This window comes from Chrysemys picta, chromosome 1 (genome assembly GCF_011386835.1).
Source record: "Chrysemys picta bellii isolate R12L10 chromosome 1, ASM1138683v2, whole genome shotgun sequence".
Taxonomy (NCBI): Eukaryota; Metazoa; Chordata; order Testudines; family Emydidae; genus Chrysemys; species Chrysemys picta.
The window spans coordinates 64,886,532-64,904,891 of NC_088791.1; the positions used below are offsets into that span (position 1 = coordinate 64,886,532).

Genomic DNA, 18,360 nt, shown 5'->3' on the forward strand with positions numbered 1-18,360 from the left:
GTAGAGGGAGAAATGTGCTGCACTTTTGTTTAGTTTTGTAATGATTCTAGATTGTATTTTTTAATTAAAATGGCAAGGTCACTTACAGCCCAGCAAAGACATTATTTTATGTTGCTGCATCTATATCCAAACAAACACACACAATTTTGGGGTTGTGACAGGGTCGGTAGCTCACCCCTGCAGCGCCTCCTCCTGGTCATCTCAGGGAATTAGTTCAAACCAGTAGAGCGCCCCCTTTGGGTGGCGTCCCGCCTGTCGTCTCGCCTCTGTTAGATGCGCGGACTTGCATTGCTCTCAATGTACGGTGTCCTCTTCTGGAACACTGTCCTCCGACAGTGTCCCTTTGTCCATTCACACCCCCTTCCGGGGGGGAGGGGGGGGTTAATCAACAACCCCACACCTCCAAGTCCGATCCTTGCAGTCCCGGATCTGGTGTGGTTCCGGCTGGCTGCTCCCTGCGGCCTAGGACTGTGCGTATGGCACCACAGAACACAAAAGGGAAAGGGGGGGGGGGGGGGGGAGAAGAGAGACTCAGGCCCACCCACTACTCTGAGTCCTGGTCCAGAGGCGCTCTGGTGACAGTCTCGCTGTCCTCCTTCTCCTTCCTCCTCTGGACCGCTTCCCCAACGGCCCTTCTCTGCGCTAGGCCTCCTCCTCCTCCTCCTCCTCCTCCTCCCAGGTCTGCCGCATGGCAGGCTATGGAGTAGGGCCTTCTCCCACTCTCTCAAGCTGTCCTGCGCTGTGCTGGCCTCCCAGCTCTGGAAACAGACCTTCCCCTCTGAAGGCCTGGGACAGACTGCCTGCTCTCACTCTGAGCAGTCTTTTATATGGCTGAGCCGGGCCCTGATTGGCTGGCCCCAATCTGTCCTCTGATTGGCTCTCTGTAAGCCCTTCTCTGATTGGCCGCGCGTCTACGCAGGTGCCTAGGCCTGCCGCAGCCCACCCTCTCCGGGCGTGGGGCAGTTGCCTCACCACAGGGGTGAAATACTCAATTATTACAGCACTGAGGCAAACTTCTTCTGTGCCTGTAACTCACAGGAACATATGGAAGCACATCATTTCACGCTCAGCTGCTAAACTTTGGCCTAGCTGCTGTGCACGGGTCATCAGAGCTGCATTTTGGCTAACCCTGTTATAAAAGTCTTAGCAGTCAACCCAGCTAAAGTGTGAGTAGTTTTCATTTCCTTTGTGTGAATCATAAACAGGGTTATTTACTGCCGAAATTTCAGATCAGTTATAGATCTGCAAGTTCACTGAAGGCAATGGGACAACACCAGTGTGTGAACATAATGGGAATATGCAGTGTTGTTGTAGCCACGTCGGTCCCAGGATATGAGAGAGAAAACGTAGGTGAATTAATATCTTCTATTGGACCAACTTCTGTTGGTGAGAGAGACCAGCTTTAGAGCTTACAGGGTTCTATGTAAGCTTGTCTCTTTCACCAGCAGCAGCTGGTCCAATAAAAGATATTACCTCAACCCCCTTATTTCTCTAACATAATGGGAAGTCAGTTGAATTGCATAGATATAAATGAAAGCATAATTTGGCCTTTGTAAGGCCTCTAAACCTGGAGTTTCTAAAGAGTGCAGATGCAAGTGGTTGGTGTTCAGCTGGTGACATGTGTGAATAAAAGAACCTAGCTTGACTTTTAGAACCCAGGATGAGGTTTGCAGGGCTGGCCGTAAGGGGGAGGGGGAGGAGATAATCTTTGTATTTGTAAACTGCTCAATTATTTCTATATCAGATGAGTTAAATGTCAGCCATGCATTTGAGAGTAAAACTACATTTGAAAGGTTTCAAATTATATTTTGGATGATGTATATTTGAAAAGTTTTGGACTGTGAAGACTGCAAAAAATATATATATTTTTTTTAAGTAACCAGAGGGTGGAACCACTTTCAGACCTCCTGTCTAGAGCTTTCTAAATTCTCTCTTTTTATGGTATTTTGTTTGCTGAAACTTAATTTTATGATAGTTTATTGTAGCTGGATTCTTTTGCAAAGCAATTTGACAGCCCCTTTCAGTCAATTACTTAATCACATGCATTTACTATTTTACTATTTTTAGCACTTTGATCCTGATCTTGCTTCTTTTGAAGTCAATGGAATCATCAGGCCCCTCAAACAGTTTCCTTTGCTTTTGAAAGGGGCTTATCTGGATTAGCCGGATATGACATTTTTGTTTAAAGTTGTGTGAGTTGCTGCTTTTCTTCTGTAAATTTATAGAAATCTTACTATAACAACACTTTTAAACTGCTTTTGGAGATAGAATCCCAAAGTATATCATCCTAGCTTTCAGATGAATAATTTGTTAGCTTGAGATAGAGGTTGTGCAGGAGAAAGGAAAACTTAAAATGACTTTTCTTTAACAGGTCAAAGGAAGTTGTCAGGTTGTTTAGTCCTATACTATGGCCTACTTTGAATTGTTGTGATTCACTATGGTACGTAGCCTGCGTACAAAAATAAGGAAAATTGAAACAAAATACAACCCAAAAATCAAACTAAACCAAATGAACCCTCTACAATGTGATGTTCTAGCTGAGATGCTAAAGTCAGGAAACTCAGTTATTGTTGCTATACCTACTCTAACTCTATTTCCTGGCACATAGGCATTACAGTTAGTATTCCATATAGAATGTTATCTCCTCAGACACCTACAACAACACACATGTACCCTACTCAATGTAGGGTTCTGTTACTGGTGATTTTTTGTTTTAGTTTAGAATTTATAATTTCTCTCTCTGTATTCTATTTTTCCAAACTTTTTTTTTTCCAGATTTAAACCTAGATAATTCTTTAGTGTCAGCAACAGAGAAACATTATTGTAATAAGCTACAGTTTCCCAGGTGTCTTACCAAGATTCAAAATTCACACTTACAAAGCAAAATACCTTTCTAAATGACAGAACAAGTCAGTGTAACATTTTTCTCTGGATCAAAATTGTAGCAGCTAGGTGTATTTGACTTACAGCAATAATTTCCTTTTATTCCTACACAACCAGCTGTAAAAACTGATAACCAGCTTTAAATTTGTCATCCTAAAGGATTAGCATTAACGCCTTATACAAAACTATAGAATAATTCTTTACACAGATATACAGAGATGCAGTGCATCTTTTTCTTTCCTGATTGGTGGATTCAGAGTTCTTGTAACAAGTGCAAGTGTCTGGGTTTTCAAATGTAAACTCCATGAATGTATCAGTAAACCAACCTTACTTTTCACTCACCTTCAACACTTTTTTGTAAATATATTTCAAAATTTATGACAACATAAATCCTTTCAGAGGGGAGGGGGGTCTGCTGCTGTCTGAACTTACAAGACAGCATGCTGACATGCTCTCAGCCCCCCCCCAAGCCCCCACTCTCTCTCCCCCCACATACACACAACACACTCCCTGTCACACTCCACCCCCCCCATTTGAAAAGCACGTTGCAGCCACTTGCATGCTGGGCTAGCTACCACAATGCACTGCTCTTTGTGGTGTTGTAAGAGCTGCTAATGTGCCCACAGCAGTGCGCTTGAATTTGACAGTGTGAACACACTGCAGCGCTTTCCCAACTGCGCTCTCTGAGGGTTGGTTTAACTCTCAGCGCTCTACATCTGCAAGTGTAGCCATGCCCTTAGTGTTGACACATGGCAAAATATTAATCAGAAGGGTGAGTGTGGAGACACTGAACCATTTGTGCTTAAACCACTTATAACTCATAGGTTCAATGAGGAATGATACAGTTCTCTTCTGCAGACATCACCATAGTATAGATAGGTCAAAAACTGTTTTCAGCAGTTAATGATAGCAGAAGTGAATACATTCTCCTTGTCTGTATTGTTCCAGTTGGCTTTCTTAACTGTCTAACAATCATTCAGGCAACAGGGACTAGCTGACCCTACTCTTTAAAAGTTACATCATCATATCATTCTCAAACATACATAGTCTGTAAGCCAAGGTTGATGGTGTGCTGGGTGTCATGTAGTGAAGTTCCCAGATCTGGCTCGATTCTGCGAATCCAGGAATCTCTGAGGCAGCCCTGCAGGCAGTGCCAGCTAGGCTCATGGAGAATCTGAGAGTGTGGCATGCTGGGTTGTTTTTGTCCATCCTGGCAACATGGTCAGAGAGCATGTAACATCTGAAAAGGAAAAATATTTGGGCTTAAATCTTTCATCCTCCGCCCCTCCCCTTGTATCAATAAAGCCTGAAAGGTATTTCTTTTGGGTTTTTTTTTCTTTTATAAATAGTTGGAAAAGGTGAAGATTGGTGGGTGTTCTCATGTTTTTACATTGGAAGTGCAGGTGTTGTATACCTTAGAAGACTAGCTTGACTTACATGAAATTTAGGAAGTCTTTATAATATTTCCCATCATTTTAAACTAACAGCAGTATTGACAACCCCAAACGTTCAAAAATAATGAATCAGGCTCATACAATTTACAAGAGTCACTTAAATAATCATGAGATTTAAAAAAAATAAATGTTGTGTTCCTTTCATTTGACTGGTCTTGGAGCCTTTAGGGTTCACATTTTCAAGCTTTTCTCCTCAAGTATAAGGGTTAGAAACATTTTACGAGACTCACAATAAAATCATGAGGATTAGTGATGCTGTGTGACAGCAGTGCTGCGATAGATGTGTTCAGCTGCTACCAGGCTGTAGACCGAGTCTAAGCAAGGTTAGAGTGCTTGAAACGCCACCCTCCTCCAGGAGTTCTGTCTATACTAGAGTAACCACCATTAGTGCCACCAGTGAAGCTAAATCAGGGATAGTGGTGATGAGAGAATTTTAGCAATGAAAACCCAGTGTAGACACCAGTATTACAACACAGATAGTCAAAAATCACGAGTCAACTCTTCCCAAAATAACGATATTGGCTTAAAAATAATTAGATTTAAATAATTTTTTTTATTATTATTTGCCTTCTGGATTCTGACCCTTTAAAATGCACTTAGGCCAGATTTTTCAAGCTCCAGTCTCGCCATCCAGAAGGTCTAGAAAATTATTAGGGTGACCAGATGTCCCTATTTTATAAGGCGGGGGTTGGCAACCTTTCAGAAGTGGTATGCCAAGTCTTTATTTATTCACTCTAATTTAAGGTTTCGTGTGCCAGTAATACATTTTAACATTTTTAGAAGGTCTTTCTATAATGTATAACTAAACTATTGTTCTCCATACCATACGGCTAAATGCAGTGCCTTGCATGTGTCAAGTACCAGAGGGGTAGCCGTGTTAGTCTGAATCTGTAAAAAGCAACAGAGGGTCCTGTGGCACCTTTGAGACTAACAGAAGTACTGGGAGCATAAGCTTTCGTGGGTAAGAACCTCACTTCTGAAGTGAGTAGGGTGACCAGACAGCAAACGTGAAAAATCAGGACGGAGGATGGAGGGTAATGGGAGCCTATATAAGAAAAAGACCCAAAAATTGGGACTGTCCCTATAAAATCGGGACATCTGGTCACCCTAGAAGTGAGGTTCTTACCCATGAAAGCTTATGCTCCCAATACTTCTGTTAGTCTTAAAGATGCCACAGGACCCTCTGTTGGTTTGGTTAATGCCTCCTCTCCCAGCTCCCTAGTGTCCTGTTTGCCTTCACAGTAAATGGACACCCAATACAAACCCATGTTCTAAACCAGTAAAATGATCGCCCCGCCCCCACCCCAGTGGGAGACTACAAGTCCCAGCATGCAATGCTCCGCCAGCAGTTCACAATGCAACTTCTACACCGCAGCATGAAAAGCGCCTCCTGTTCTAGAAAAACTACAAGCCCCAACGTGCATTGTCCTAGCCCACTTCGCGCGCGTCGGCGCATTGCATGCAGGGATTCGTAGTCTTCGAAGCCTACGCTTCTTTCCTCCGCCTCTTCCCCTCTGTAACCGCTGCCTCAACGTCCCGCGCACGCTCTGCGCCACGTCCGCTCTGACATCGCTCGAAGAACAGCGCGAGCCTGCCTGAGCCAATCAGCGGCTACAAAATCGCGTCGCTCGCGCGGCTCGCGAGAGCTTCCTTGAACTTTGACCTCGCCCCAAGCGCGAGCTGTGGCCGTCTCGGGTTCTGTTCCTTTCCCCTCCTCTCGCCTGAGCGAGGCCGCTCCCTCCCCCCCGTGTCACCAAGTGGCGATGAGCCTGCCCCCCCGGCGGCGCCCTCACTGATCCCCCTCCCTTCTCGCTCCGCGCCGCCCCCGGGGACACAGCCGCCGCCGCACCCAGCCAGCGCCGTCCCCAGCAGCGGGCGAGGTGGAGCCGGCGAGGCCCAGACGACGCCCCCCACCGGGACCATCAACATGGCGAGCGCCTCCTACCACATCTCCAACCTGCTGGAGAAAATGACATCCAGCGACAAGGACTTCAGGTGAGCGCCGGCCCCGCGGAGCGCCAGGGCCCTTCCCCTCCCTGAGCTCCCCCGCAGGCGCCTCGTTTCTCCCGTCTTCTGAGCCCGCTCTCCGCCTGCGACCCGGGAGCCTCCCCGCCAGGCGGCTGCTGCTCCTCTTATCTCAACCCGGGCCTGGCTGTTGTGCCCCCGCGGCAGGAGGCCGATGACCGGCTGTCAGAGCCGCGGCGGGTGCTGGCCAGGAGGGATGTGCGGTAGGAGCGCCATCCCCCCGCCCCGCTGTCTGGCAGCATTGCGGTGAGCAGGGGTCTGGGCTCAGAGAAATTCCAACACCCCCACCCCCGGCTTGCCCCGAGTTTTCTGGCGCCCAATGAAAGTTTGGTCTAAGTTGCTCAGCTCCTTTTTGGTGTCTGTGAACGGGGGGGGGGAGACAAGAGCTGAGTGCACCGTGCTCCGAGATCCTCCTGGGGTGGGGAGCCACAAAGGGCTGACCTCAGTAGTTGGTGACCTGCGTGTGATTTCAGTCCAGTAGTCCCTAGAAAGGCGAGCAAGGATTGAATGGGCGTAGGGAGGCTATCCCACTAGGGCAGGGTTGAAGTCGATAGGGAAGCATTGGTGCCTACTGGCCTCGTTGCACCTGTTCTGGAGGCAGAGGGTTTCTTGCTCCAAAACCGACCATGAAAGTCCATGCTTAAAGTTTTTGTAAGGGAAGCCTAATTGAAGATTATATCTGATGGAGGGGAAAGTGACTTAAATTTTAGGATTTGTCACAGCAGAACTAGAATTGTTTAGGTGCACTCAAATAGCCGTTTGCTAGTAATCATAGTTGTACATCAGTGTAGATTAAAGAAGTTGTGCATATAAACTTTGAATAGCTGACAGTGAAATGACAATTTTCACAGTGACACTGGAATGACATAAAATATTTGATTTGTTTCATTATAAATATATTGTAGAAAACAAAAGTTGAGGTTTTGTCTCCACACATTAATTTTTTTAAAATAAACATTTCTTGAACCAGCAGTGGGAGGCTAAATGTGTCAACTACTGAATGCATCAGGTTAAAAACCATTAAAAAAGTTATTTGGGCCTAAGTTTTCGTGCGTAAAAAACCCACTACAGACATCTGAAGAAGTGGTTTTTTTACGCACGAAAACTTATGCCCAAATAAATCTTAGTCTTTAAGGTGCTACCGGACTCCTCGTTTTTGTGGCTACAGACTAACATGGCTACTATCTCTGTGATAATACAAGCAAGGAATTTTTTTTTTAAATTAAATACCCTAGAAAATCAAAGTTAAATCTAATTTACATCTTGTATACGTGGTACATTTGCATTTAACTCAACATGGACAGTAGATTAATTACTTATTTTTGTTAATAGGAATTTTCTGGTAAGGCTGATTCCTGGCTCTCATGCACTACCACAGTGGTACAAATGCTTAGCTTGCAATCACTGTGAGGGAATAAATACATCCAAATAAAGCTATTTCAAAGATCATTTAATTAAATTATTTCAAAGGTCTTTGTGTAATAAAGATGGTAGGTGAGCTCTGGTTTTCAATTTACAGTATATATAATTTTGTGCACTTGATACAAAGCAGTCATAGCATTTAGAGACAAACTTTATTAGATTTAACTATTGATACTTAGTGTTCAGATTGTTCAGGTGAGTCTTTTGCCTGATTAGATAAACTGGCGTAGGATGTTATTTTAAGAATAAAGCTATACCTCTACAAATCAGAGGAGTGATGTTATGTTTAATATTCTTTCTTTTCTAAATGATTGTAACAGTACAATCTAACATTGAAAATGGTGTTTCAAATGTTTTCTGTTAAATCTTGTTTCTTTATGTTAAGAACTGTTTAAATTAAAGCTTTTCCAAATTAATTTTTTTCATGCAATTAAATATTTTATATTTTGCATTGGTGAGGTAGCTTCTAAAGAAATACTTAGTTACCTCCATACTTACTGGTTTTAATGGATTTAAAGTTTTCACAAAAAAATGGCCTGTGTGAAAAATGACATACAGTATTAGCCCAGAAAGCGCATTTTTCCAGCCAAATGAGTTTAAAGTTTCTTTGACAGTTTATGAACACAAACAGCAGAAATTTATTTGTTCTAAGTATTTTTATATACTTCTGTCTACATTGAAAAATAGTTTTGGACTGTTGTTTAGCATGGATTAAACACTTTGAATTCCCAAACCATAAAAGATATGATTAAGAATTGAGGTTTGCAAAGTGACTTGTTAAGTACTAACAGTTTTTCATAATTCAGTTTTATGTATTGTGAATCCAGTCAAATATTTGGAATATGTATTTGCATATTGAATGGACTCTTGCATTAAGAATCTGTTTCTTAAGTCCCCCACTGCTTTAGATTGTTTTTAGTAATACTTAAACCATACTTTAAAGAGAGATGGTGGAGATGCACTCTTTCTGTTACTAAGGAAGGGCAGAATTAAGTACATTGCTTACTTGTTACATTAATAGTATTTTGTAGCCATTTGCTTTAACTGTCCAAACAAGATTTGGTCCTAAACGTCACATGTTTCACTACTAGGGAGATAAGGCAGGTGAGGTAATATCTCTTTTTGGATCACCTTCTGTTGGAGAGAGAGAGACAAGCTTTCAAGTTTACACAGAGCTCTTCTTCAGCTCCTTTCTGATACTGTCATTTGTTGTGTTTTGATCTCAAAATGCTCTTTTTGGAATTTGGAGCTCCTGGGTGCAGCCCATGCTGTAGTAGGCAGATTATGTTCCCCAGGAAGTGTGGGATGACAGCTGTGGTGAAGGTGAACATTTTTGCAGCTGGGAGTCAAAGCTGCTGATGCACTGTTGAAGTGCAAGATGAGTTGAGCATTGGGAAGCTACTGGGGACAGGTGCTGAGGGAGTCTATAGAACTTGGAGCTGAAATAGGGCTGATAAATGGGAGATGCTGATCAGAAAAGCAACCCCAAATAAGTGTTAAGAGGGCTTAGGGGAAAGATGTAGAAAGGGAGTGAGAACCCGTGTACAGTTCACTTGACTGTTTTAAGCCTGGTCTATGCTGGAAAATTAGATTAACCAACTATGTCACTCAGGGCTGTGGAAAAATCTTGTGCCCTGAGTGGCACAATTAGACCGACCTAACTAACCCCTAGTTGAGCTGCAGCTAGGTCGACAGAAGAATTCTTCTGTCAACCTCGCTGCTGTCCCTTAGAGAGGTGGATTAACTACATGGATGGAAAAATCCCTTCTGTTGATTTAGGAAGCATCTACCCTGTGGCATTACAGTGCCATAGCTGCGCTGCGGTAGCATAGACATACCCCTGGTCAGCAGCTGCCTTCTCCATGTCCTTACTCCCTTCCTACTTTTCCATTTCCTTCACTCAGTTCCTGCCCTGGCTTTCTTCACATGAAAGTTGGCTCCCGACAGGTCTTTCCCTGGTTTTGCAGGATCCCAGGGACATATCCAGCAACTTGCCACATGCAGCTTGAAGAAACTCTTTCAAGGATACTTTCTAAAATAAAGATTTGTCGCTACACTTCTAGTGGTTTTATGTTTATAAAAGTTTGCTTTTACAAAATCTGTTTGCAGCAATTGAAAGTGTTGTTTTAAACCCTGATAGATTTCTGTTTCCATTCTTCCTTTTAATTCCATTTTGGATAGTTATTCAGACCTTTACTTTAACATAGTGTATAAACAGTAGAAGTAAATTAAGTTTGTGATTGCTTTTGTTCTTGAGGAGAGATTACAAGATAAATGAAAGATTATTGCTGCTGTTAGAAATGTTGTAAGAAGCTTTTCTTGTATCAATTTGTTATGAGACTAAAAGTAATCAAAACTGGTGCTTTTTACCCCAGAATAGTGATAGCATTAAATGTTAATACTAAATTTGATCATGCATGACTGAAACTGATGAGCTTGGGTTGTAGCACATTGTGAATAGTCCATATCTGTTTAGCTTTAATGGTTTGGATATTCTTTTGGATAGGTTTATGGCTACAAATGACTTGATGACTGAACTACAGAAGGATTCCATCAAGTTGGATGATGACAGTGAAAGGAAGGTCGTGAAGATGATTCTGAAGTTACTAGAAGATAAGAATGGCGAGGTGCAAAACTTGGCTGTCAAATGGTATGTGTTCTTTCTGCAGTATAAACAATTGTTTAATCTTTGAACAATATAACTGACTTTTCTAATTTAATTGCGCAAATTAATTTGCATAGCAATATTCTTCTTAAATTTAACATCTTTTCAAGAGACCCTCATAAGTGATTTGCCTTAATCCCAGTCTTACAGAGCATTTTGGTTTGTCAGTGATCCAAATTATGATCCAGAGATCGCAAATAGTTTGCATAGCACTTGCTGGTGGTCTGTGGAGAGCTAGCTGATTCAGTGGTGATGGATCTCCTAATTTTCAGTTGCTAAATATCACTCAAAGAAGCTTAGACCTCCTATTACCTTTCCATGTTAAAAAATGCTGCAGTTGCCACAGGGATGTTGTTTGATCAGTGGGAAGGTTCAAATTGCAGTTGGAATTTGGGGAGGTGAAGTATGGTATTATGAAAAGTTCTGAATAGAAACCTGACCACTAACAAATGACTAGGTTTGGCTATCAAAACACACAGTTAATAGATTCAAAACTTAAAATATTTCAGGCTAAGGCTTGGATAAATGCATGGAAGAGTAGGGGAGCAGTAGCAGGAGCTCACCTGGTCTGGCCTTAGGTGCCTCCATTGCCTCAGTCTCCCTTTTTTCCCCAATTAAGGAGACTTCACATTGTGGGTGTTTTCTCATTAATTCTCCCTCCCCTTTTTGAAGTCTGGTTTATTAACATAGATTTCAAAACAACTTACATTTTCCACCCAGCCCTTTTTAGTTGGCTTCTGTTTCCTTCAGGTTTATCCTCCTCAGACCTTCTAAGGAGTGAGTCTGTGAAGTAGCTCACACATTCTTCCTGCTCCTTTAAGTCTTTCTTCTTTCTTTACTGAACCCAGGGTGTCTTTATATCTTCCAACTGGCTTGTTTCCTAGTCACATGCTTGTATCATGTGACTCCTGTACTGCGTGGTAAACTTATTACAGGTGAGACTGAACCCAGGACTCCCTTAAACAGCCAGTTTGCCTGTGACCAGGGTGTTTGGCTAGTTTGTTTGAGATTGATCTTCTTTAGGCTTTGTCAGCCTTAGTTTGAACAAGGCATAAAATATAATGCATACGTGTACTTTCTCTTAAATATTCTGGCAGTGATGGAAGTTTCATCAGTTGTGATTTTTAAAATTAGGCTGGCCAAAATAATGAAAAATGTACTGTAGGCAACAGTGGAGAGAACATGAACTTTGTCTCAGACATATGATTTGATTATTATACTAATACCTTTGTCAATATTCATTACACTGTGGCCCACAGAAACAGCAATGCTAGGTTAGCATGTTACATAGTATTGCTGCTTTCTTCAAGGGAACAAAGAGGTTTCCATTTTTTTGGCTGAATTTTAAACTTCTGAAATATTTAATTTACCTGTGTTAACTGAAGGTGTACCCTCTTCCAGTAGAGTTTGCACTCTGTATTTGTGACCAGATTTGACAACTGCACAAAGAAAATAGCTTCAGAATTTGAAGCACAAATAGTTTATGGGAGTTTGGTTGAGGCCTGGAAATAAGCTATTGTGGAAACAAAAATGAAAAACCAGCTTCATATTGTGTCCATTTTCAACGCTTTGGTTGTAATTTCCAAACCTCGGTGCCTAGAATTAGGGATTAGGAATCTGATTTTAGTTTCACACATTTGAAAATTGCAGCTTTAATTTGTTTTAATGAGCATTGTTGGTGCAGTAGAAGGCAATCTTTTAGGAAAGGAGCAGGATTGAAGCTATAATGGGTTAAATTGTGTACGGCATGATGGAAGTAGCTTTTTCCAGGTATCTTCTTATGTTTTCCATGAACTCTGGTACACCAGCATTGGTAGCAACCATGTAAAATTGATCTTGATCCCGTTTTTCTAGCCAGTTGTTTGTTGCTTGTTTTGTTAGAAAAGGGAAGAAAAGTGCTTAGACACAAAGGTGGTTCAAAATTAATGTTCATGCCAAAAATGTCTGTTTCTAAACTGCTTTGGGTCTGGGTGAATATGTGTGCTTAAATGCATGAAAAGCCTGTTATGCTTAAAAACAAGTGGTGATGGTTAAATAGAAGGATGCAAGCATAAACCTTGAGCAGGGGAAGACCTGAGCATAAATTGAAAGGGAACAATAGAGATGCAAGTACATGTAAACCAAAGGTAATATACAGTAACTAAAAGGCTCAAATGAAATCTCCCCTTTTCCTACTCTTTCAAATCCTGAACATATTAAACACAAGGATTGTGGAGGAACCTGCTTCAGTAAACCTGCAAATCTAATGTTTAGCAGGCTGACCTTTTACATTCTCATTCTTTCTTAAAGGATTGAACAGAACAATGAAATATTAAATCATTAAGGTATGGCTTATTTCTTGCATTTTTACTGTAGCAGCAGTTGCAGACAGTGAATGGAAGAAAATTTCTGCTAGTGTCTTACCTTATATCCATTGTTTCACATATGCAAATAAAATTGTAATATTATGGTAACTGGTTTATGTTGGAAAGTCTTATTGAATTTACTCTTCAGACATCTTCAGAGGTGAAATGGAAACAAGAATGATGTAGCCAACTTTGACTTCCGCAGAGTGTTAGCAGCATTTTGTGTTTCAGATAAAGCAATTTTACAAAAGTCTTTGGACCTCGGTGTTGATGCAAATAGTTTTAGCAGGTTGGGGAATTTAAGTAAATCATTGTACTGACCAAATAGTCCACATTACTGCTGGTGTAAGTGAGACACTACTTGCATAATATCTCTTGGAATATTGGCAGTCGTTGCACAGTTTGGGCATAGTTACCAACCTTCCCTTTTTAAGAGCTTCAGCCTGTTCAATTGGCATAATGCTTGTACCTGTATTTTACTTAAATCTGTGAAATGGAGTGTAACATTTTGTAGAACAATCAGTTGTATAGAACAATATTCAATTTATCATAAAGGGGAAGAGAACCTTTTCTTTAATGTTTATCAAGCAATTGCAAAACATTATTAATTCTGCTTGCAGATGGAAGCAGGAAAGAAGTTATAAACTCTTATGATACCACTTTCCTTTAAAGGGGGCTCTCTGGCATGTCCTGCTCAGTGGTTTTTTGTCTCTCACCAGATTGAGGCCCTCTTCTTTTGGAGGGTAGGCTCAACTTAATTTTTTTAACTTTTTGTGTTGGTTACTTGTCTGCTCGGTCCTTTCCTTTCTTCCTAGGTTAGATAGTTTTAGGTACGTTATAGTGAAGTTTCTTCTTTTATTCTTCTTCTGCCCCTCAGATCTCTAAAGAGGTCCAGCTTGTTTGCTGGAATCTCCCCAGCAGAATTGGTCCTTCAGGTTGTGGTATCTTACTGTTGGGATAAATAGGTTCCTGGATTTCATGGCAGTACATTATGGAAGAGTAATCCATTGGCCAACAGCCAAAGGACATTTTATGCTTAGCAGTCACTGTGTTGGCTCTGTAATAGGTGCAGTGGCTCTAGGAGGGAGTGGCATGCTTTTCCGAAAGGGCCTCTTTCAGATGTGATTGTTGCCATTTTTTTCAAAGCTGCTTGGTGCAGGGGCGGATTAGGGTTTTGTGGGGGGCCTCTCCCCACCCCTTACACCTGCAGTCGTCCCCTCGCCCCCCGGTGCTCCTGTCGGGGAGTGGGTTGGGGCACGGGGACTTACCCTCTCCACCCAGCCTGGGCAAGCCCCCGCACCCCGACCCTGCTCCCTGACTACAGCGCAGACCAGAGCAGGGCAAGCCCCTGTGCCCCGACCCCGCTTCCCGGCTGGGGCGTTGTGTGGGCGGAGCGGGTTGGGGCATGGGGGTTCCGATTTTTCCAGGGTCCCCCAATTGGCTGGGGCCCATGGGGATGGGCCCCATTGACCCAGTGGCTAATCTGTCACTGGCTTGTTGTACTGCTCGTGCAAGGATGTGTGACCATATTTTCTGTCATCATTTGCATTACAGTAGTGCCTAAAGGATAAGAACCATTTGTGTTGGTGCTTCTTGTGCAGCTGTCCTTATTATAGCTTTGCTGGTGCTTTGTGCTTAAAGTATGTCCTGTTTTGGCTAACTCCACTGATTCATATGCCCTGCTGGTCTCTGTAGATCCTGCAGGAACAACTTGCTGGGTTGATATCGGGTGGCCCTTTTTAAAGGTGTGTCCATTTTAATGGTGGTATTCCTCCAAATCCCTCTTCCTCTGTAGCTTTGATCCTGTGTACATGGCAAAGTGCTTAAGCCAGGCTTTGTCTCTTGAGACTGACTTTTATTGTGTCTCTCAGGATGGAGAAAAGGAACTTTCCTTTCCAGATAGATCCATATCCTTATGGGGACGCAGTAGATATAAATGATAGTGTCACTGATAACCCTGAAGAGAGGAGAATCTCTTGAGACTTCTGAAGATATACTATCTCTTCTATTACACTTAGAATCTAAAACACACCTTTGGAGCTTAGAGGGCTATTTCTGGCTAAACATAAAAGCGACTCTTATGTGCAGGGCTCCAAGTTTTCCCCCTGTTCACTATTCTATTCAGAACACTTTGAATAGGACATGAACTCTTTTGATTAAGAAACAAAACTCCTTTAAATGCTTCAAGCAGTTTTTTTTCCACCTCAAAGTACATGTTATTACGGTTCTTGTACTGCTCAGGTGGATGCTAATATTTTGGGGCTGGTTGAATAAATGTCAAACTCTAAAGAGAGTTTACAAGCGTTTCGGGGGTTCCTTCCAAGACAGTTGTCTGTACAACCCAATTCCGGATAAAATGTGGTTACAAAAACTGGCTTCTGGGGAATATTCCTTCTTTCAGGTTGCCCCATTTCTGCACTTACCTGTCTTTTCTGTATCCTCTATGGTGTAATTCAAATTCCTTTCTGCAGCCTCTCTTTTAGTTATAGCCCCATAGGCCCTACAGTTGTTTGAGCGACTTTTCATATGCACCTGTTTTAATAGAGCTCCCCTACAAGGCAAAAATGTTGTCTTAGGGTATGTCTACACTGTAGTTTAAACCTGTGGCTGGCCCAAGCCAGCTGGCTCGGGCTTGCGGGGCTTGAGCTAAGGAGCTGTTTAATTGTGGTGTTGACAGTCAGGGTCAGGCTGGAGCCCAGACTCTAGGATCCTGCAAGGTGGGAGGATCCCAGAGCGCCAGCTGCTGCCTGAGCCCAAACATCTACTGCAATTAAATAGCCCCTTAGCCTGCAAACCCAAGTCAGCTGGCATAGGCCAGCCATGGGTGTTTTAATTGCAGTGTAGACATAAACTTGGGTATCCCTAAGGGTATCTTATGAAATATTTTTAAGAATAACTTGATGGTCACCTCCCAGAGATTGTCCTTTAAGCATGGTAACTCTTTGGACAAAGTGTTGATGGATGATCTGTTTTTCAGGATTGAACCTACAGGCCAGGGAGAAAAGAACTCTTTGTCTCTCCTCCACCCAAACCCAGTTATTTTCAGAATGAGGCTCCTCCATGTAAAGGGACAAGAGTGGCTGTAAGACTCTGATATGTAGTCACATGTAAGACTGATATTTAAAGCCCTGTGCGGATACAAATTTATATCCGTGGATATAAATCGGTATCTGCGGAACCGCACGGCTCTCCTGGGAACTGCAGCGGTGAAAGGAGTAGAACGTGGGGCCGCCACTTCCAGGAGCCAGCACCTCATGCCGGCGGCTCCTCCTGTGCGGCTGTACTGCCCCACGTCTTGACCCCATCCCTTCCATGCAGCTTTCTGCGTGACTGCATCTCCTGTCTGGGATCTGTACAGCCACGCTGGAGGACAGGGCTGGGATAGGTATAGCCGTGCTGGAGGAGCTGCCGGCGGGGGGTGCTGGCTCTGGGGAGCGGCGGCCCCATGTTCTACTCGTTTCGCCTCTGTGGTTCCCGGGAGAGCCCTGCGGTTCCGTGGATACCGATATATATCTGCATTAGCAGATATAAATTTGTATCCGTGCAGGGCTCTACTTATATTGTCTCAGTTTTGCTGTTTTTGTCATAATACCCCCAGCAAGGCTAGTACTTTCCCTCCCTCCCTATCCTGAAGGATCTGCTCAGAAGAAGGCCATTAAGGAAATACAGGAGCATCCTTTAAAGCTCAGAATAGTGTCTGATGTCTTCTCTCACAAAGCAGGCTCAAGTGCATGTTTTTTGTGCTTTGTAATCCCTGTTGTTTCTGGTGTTTTTCATGTTTGTTTCTAAATTACTTTCGTATGAGATGCGCTCAGTTGGCAGGAAAATGCCAGCACTGCAGATTCAGCCTGGGATCTGAATGTCAGACTGGGATCTTTACTTGTTGCACACAACAATACCAGTTAAAAGTTCTGCAGGACAGTTTGTGCCTTCCTTTATACCTGTGCAACCCTATTATGTTAAGTTGTACAGGTTTAATTGTTAGAACATTAATTAACAATTCCGTTGATACACAGCTGGAATAAAATATAGCCTACCTGAGTTGTGTTGGCTCTGCAGAGCAGACATGAGTGTAAATGCAGTAAACCCTTATCATTATTAATGAAATCAACAGGTAGAACTCTGACAATGCACCCCACCAAAAAATCTGATTATGGTGTGTTTTGCACAGTCGCTTTTCGGAGCACAACAGCACATAGAACATCTTTGGTGTCTTTTTGTATGGCGATCCTTCATTTACAACATTCATGTTGTCAGCCAAGAAGTGTTTTATGTGCTGCCGACTTGCAACATGCTATGATAAATTCTTGTTTGTTATTTTGTTGGCAGTGTAGCTTAGGCCTCTTCTTTTCAGTCTGACTTGGCATCCTGTACTTCTCATGAAGGTGGCGGCGAGTCTGGCTATGGCTCTGTCCATCAGTGCCTAAACAATTGGTTGGCGCAGATGAGAGGATACCTGACAGTGAGAAGGGTGCTGTCTTCTTGGAATCTCACAGCTGGGTAATAAATTGAAGCCAAGAGTTCTTTTCCCAGCTCTGCAATTAATCCACATTATGGGTAAGCTCATTAAGTTGACAGTATTCCTTCAGATCCTCAGTGAACTAAGTCATTACCTTGAGCCTGCCAATTTTGCATTCTAAGCCCCAGGATATTGAGTCTGGGTCTAATGCATTGGCATGTTTTCATTACCAGTATGTCCAGTTATGTATACGTAAAGCTTGGATTGTGGTGACCAGTAGCTATCTACTGGCCTGACTCTTTGTCCAGCATCCTCCTTCAGACTGTAAATTCTTTGAAGTGATGGTGGCAGGCCTAAACTATCCAGTAAGGTTGATCTGAAATTTTTCATGAGTAAATAATAATTATGATGGGCTCTTAACTTGTTGGGGAGCCCAGTTTATCCACAAAACAGCACTGGACTGTCTGTGACAAAGAGGACTCTTAAGAAAAATCAGTTTAGGTGCCATTCATGGTCTCCATTTGCTGGGACTGAGACCACTATAACAAACGAAATTTCACATATCTTGTGTGGTCTCAGATTCCAAACTTTTTTGAGGAGGCAGGTTGAAACGGCAACTTTCATATTAATAAAAATATCAATTTTAAAATCTTGTTTAAGTGTCATCTAAATATAATCAAATGTCATATTGTCATAGCAACAAAAAACACCCACTTTTGCTTATGATTAAGGCTACAATTTTGTCATGGATATTTTTATTAAAAGTCATGGATGGGTCATGGGCAAGGACCAAAAGTTCACAAAAGCCTTGACCTGTCCCTGACTTTTACAAAAAATATCCCTGACAAAATGCGGAGGGAGGACGGTCTAGCACCCTGCCCCACTGCATACAGCGGCAGAGAGCTGGGAACCCTCCCACCCCTGCCCAATGGCGGGTCTCCCACTACCCATGGCAGCTGAGGAGGTGCGGGGCCCCAGTGTTGCAGAGGTCATGGAACTCACGGAATCCGTGACTTTCGCAACCTTACCTATGGCTTGTCTTCCCTTCTATTGGTCACAGATCTGGCTAGGATGATTCATGCTTTTGTAACTTCTAGGCTTGATTAT

At 42.8% G+C, this 18,360-nt stretch overlaps 1 protein-coding gene across 5 annotated transcripts in view; it reads left to right on the forward strand.

Moving 5' to 3' along the window:
• The first annotated feature begins 1,145 nt into the window (after positions 1 to 1,145).
• The window catches only part of CAND1 (cullin associated and neddylation dissociated 1), a 49,951-nt gene continuing 32,736 nt past the window's right edge, over positions 1,146 to 18,360 (forward strand). Inside the window, exons 1-2 of one of the 5 annotated variants that reach the window (XM_065558632.1) lie at positions 1,146 to 1,166; positions 10,291 to 10,434. In XM_065558632.1, the coding sequence (XP_065414704.1) occupies positions 10,295 to 10,434 (140 nt within the window). In that variant the 5' untranslated portion in view covers positions 1,146 to 1,166; positions 10,291 to 10,294. Of the gene's footprint in view, positions 1,167 to 5,975; positions 6,609 to 10,290; positions 10,435 to 18,360 lie in introns of those variants that run through there. The other 4 variants (XM_005280014.5, XM_042860162.2, XM_065558614.1 and 1 more) reach the window with 4 other exon arrangements.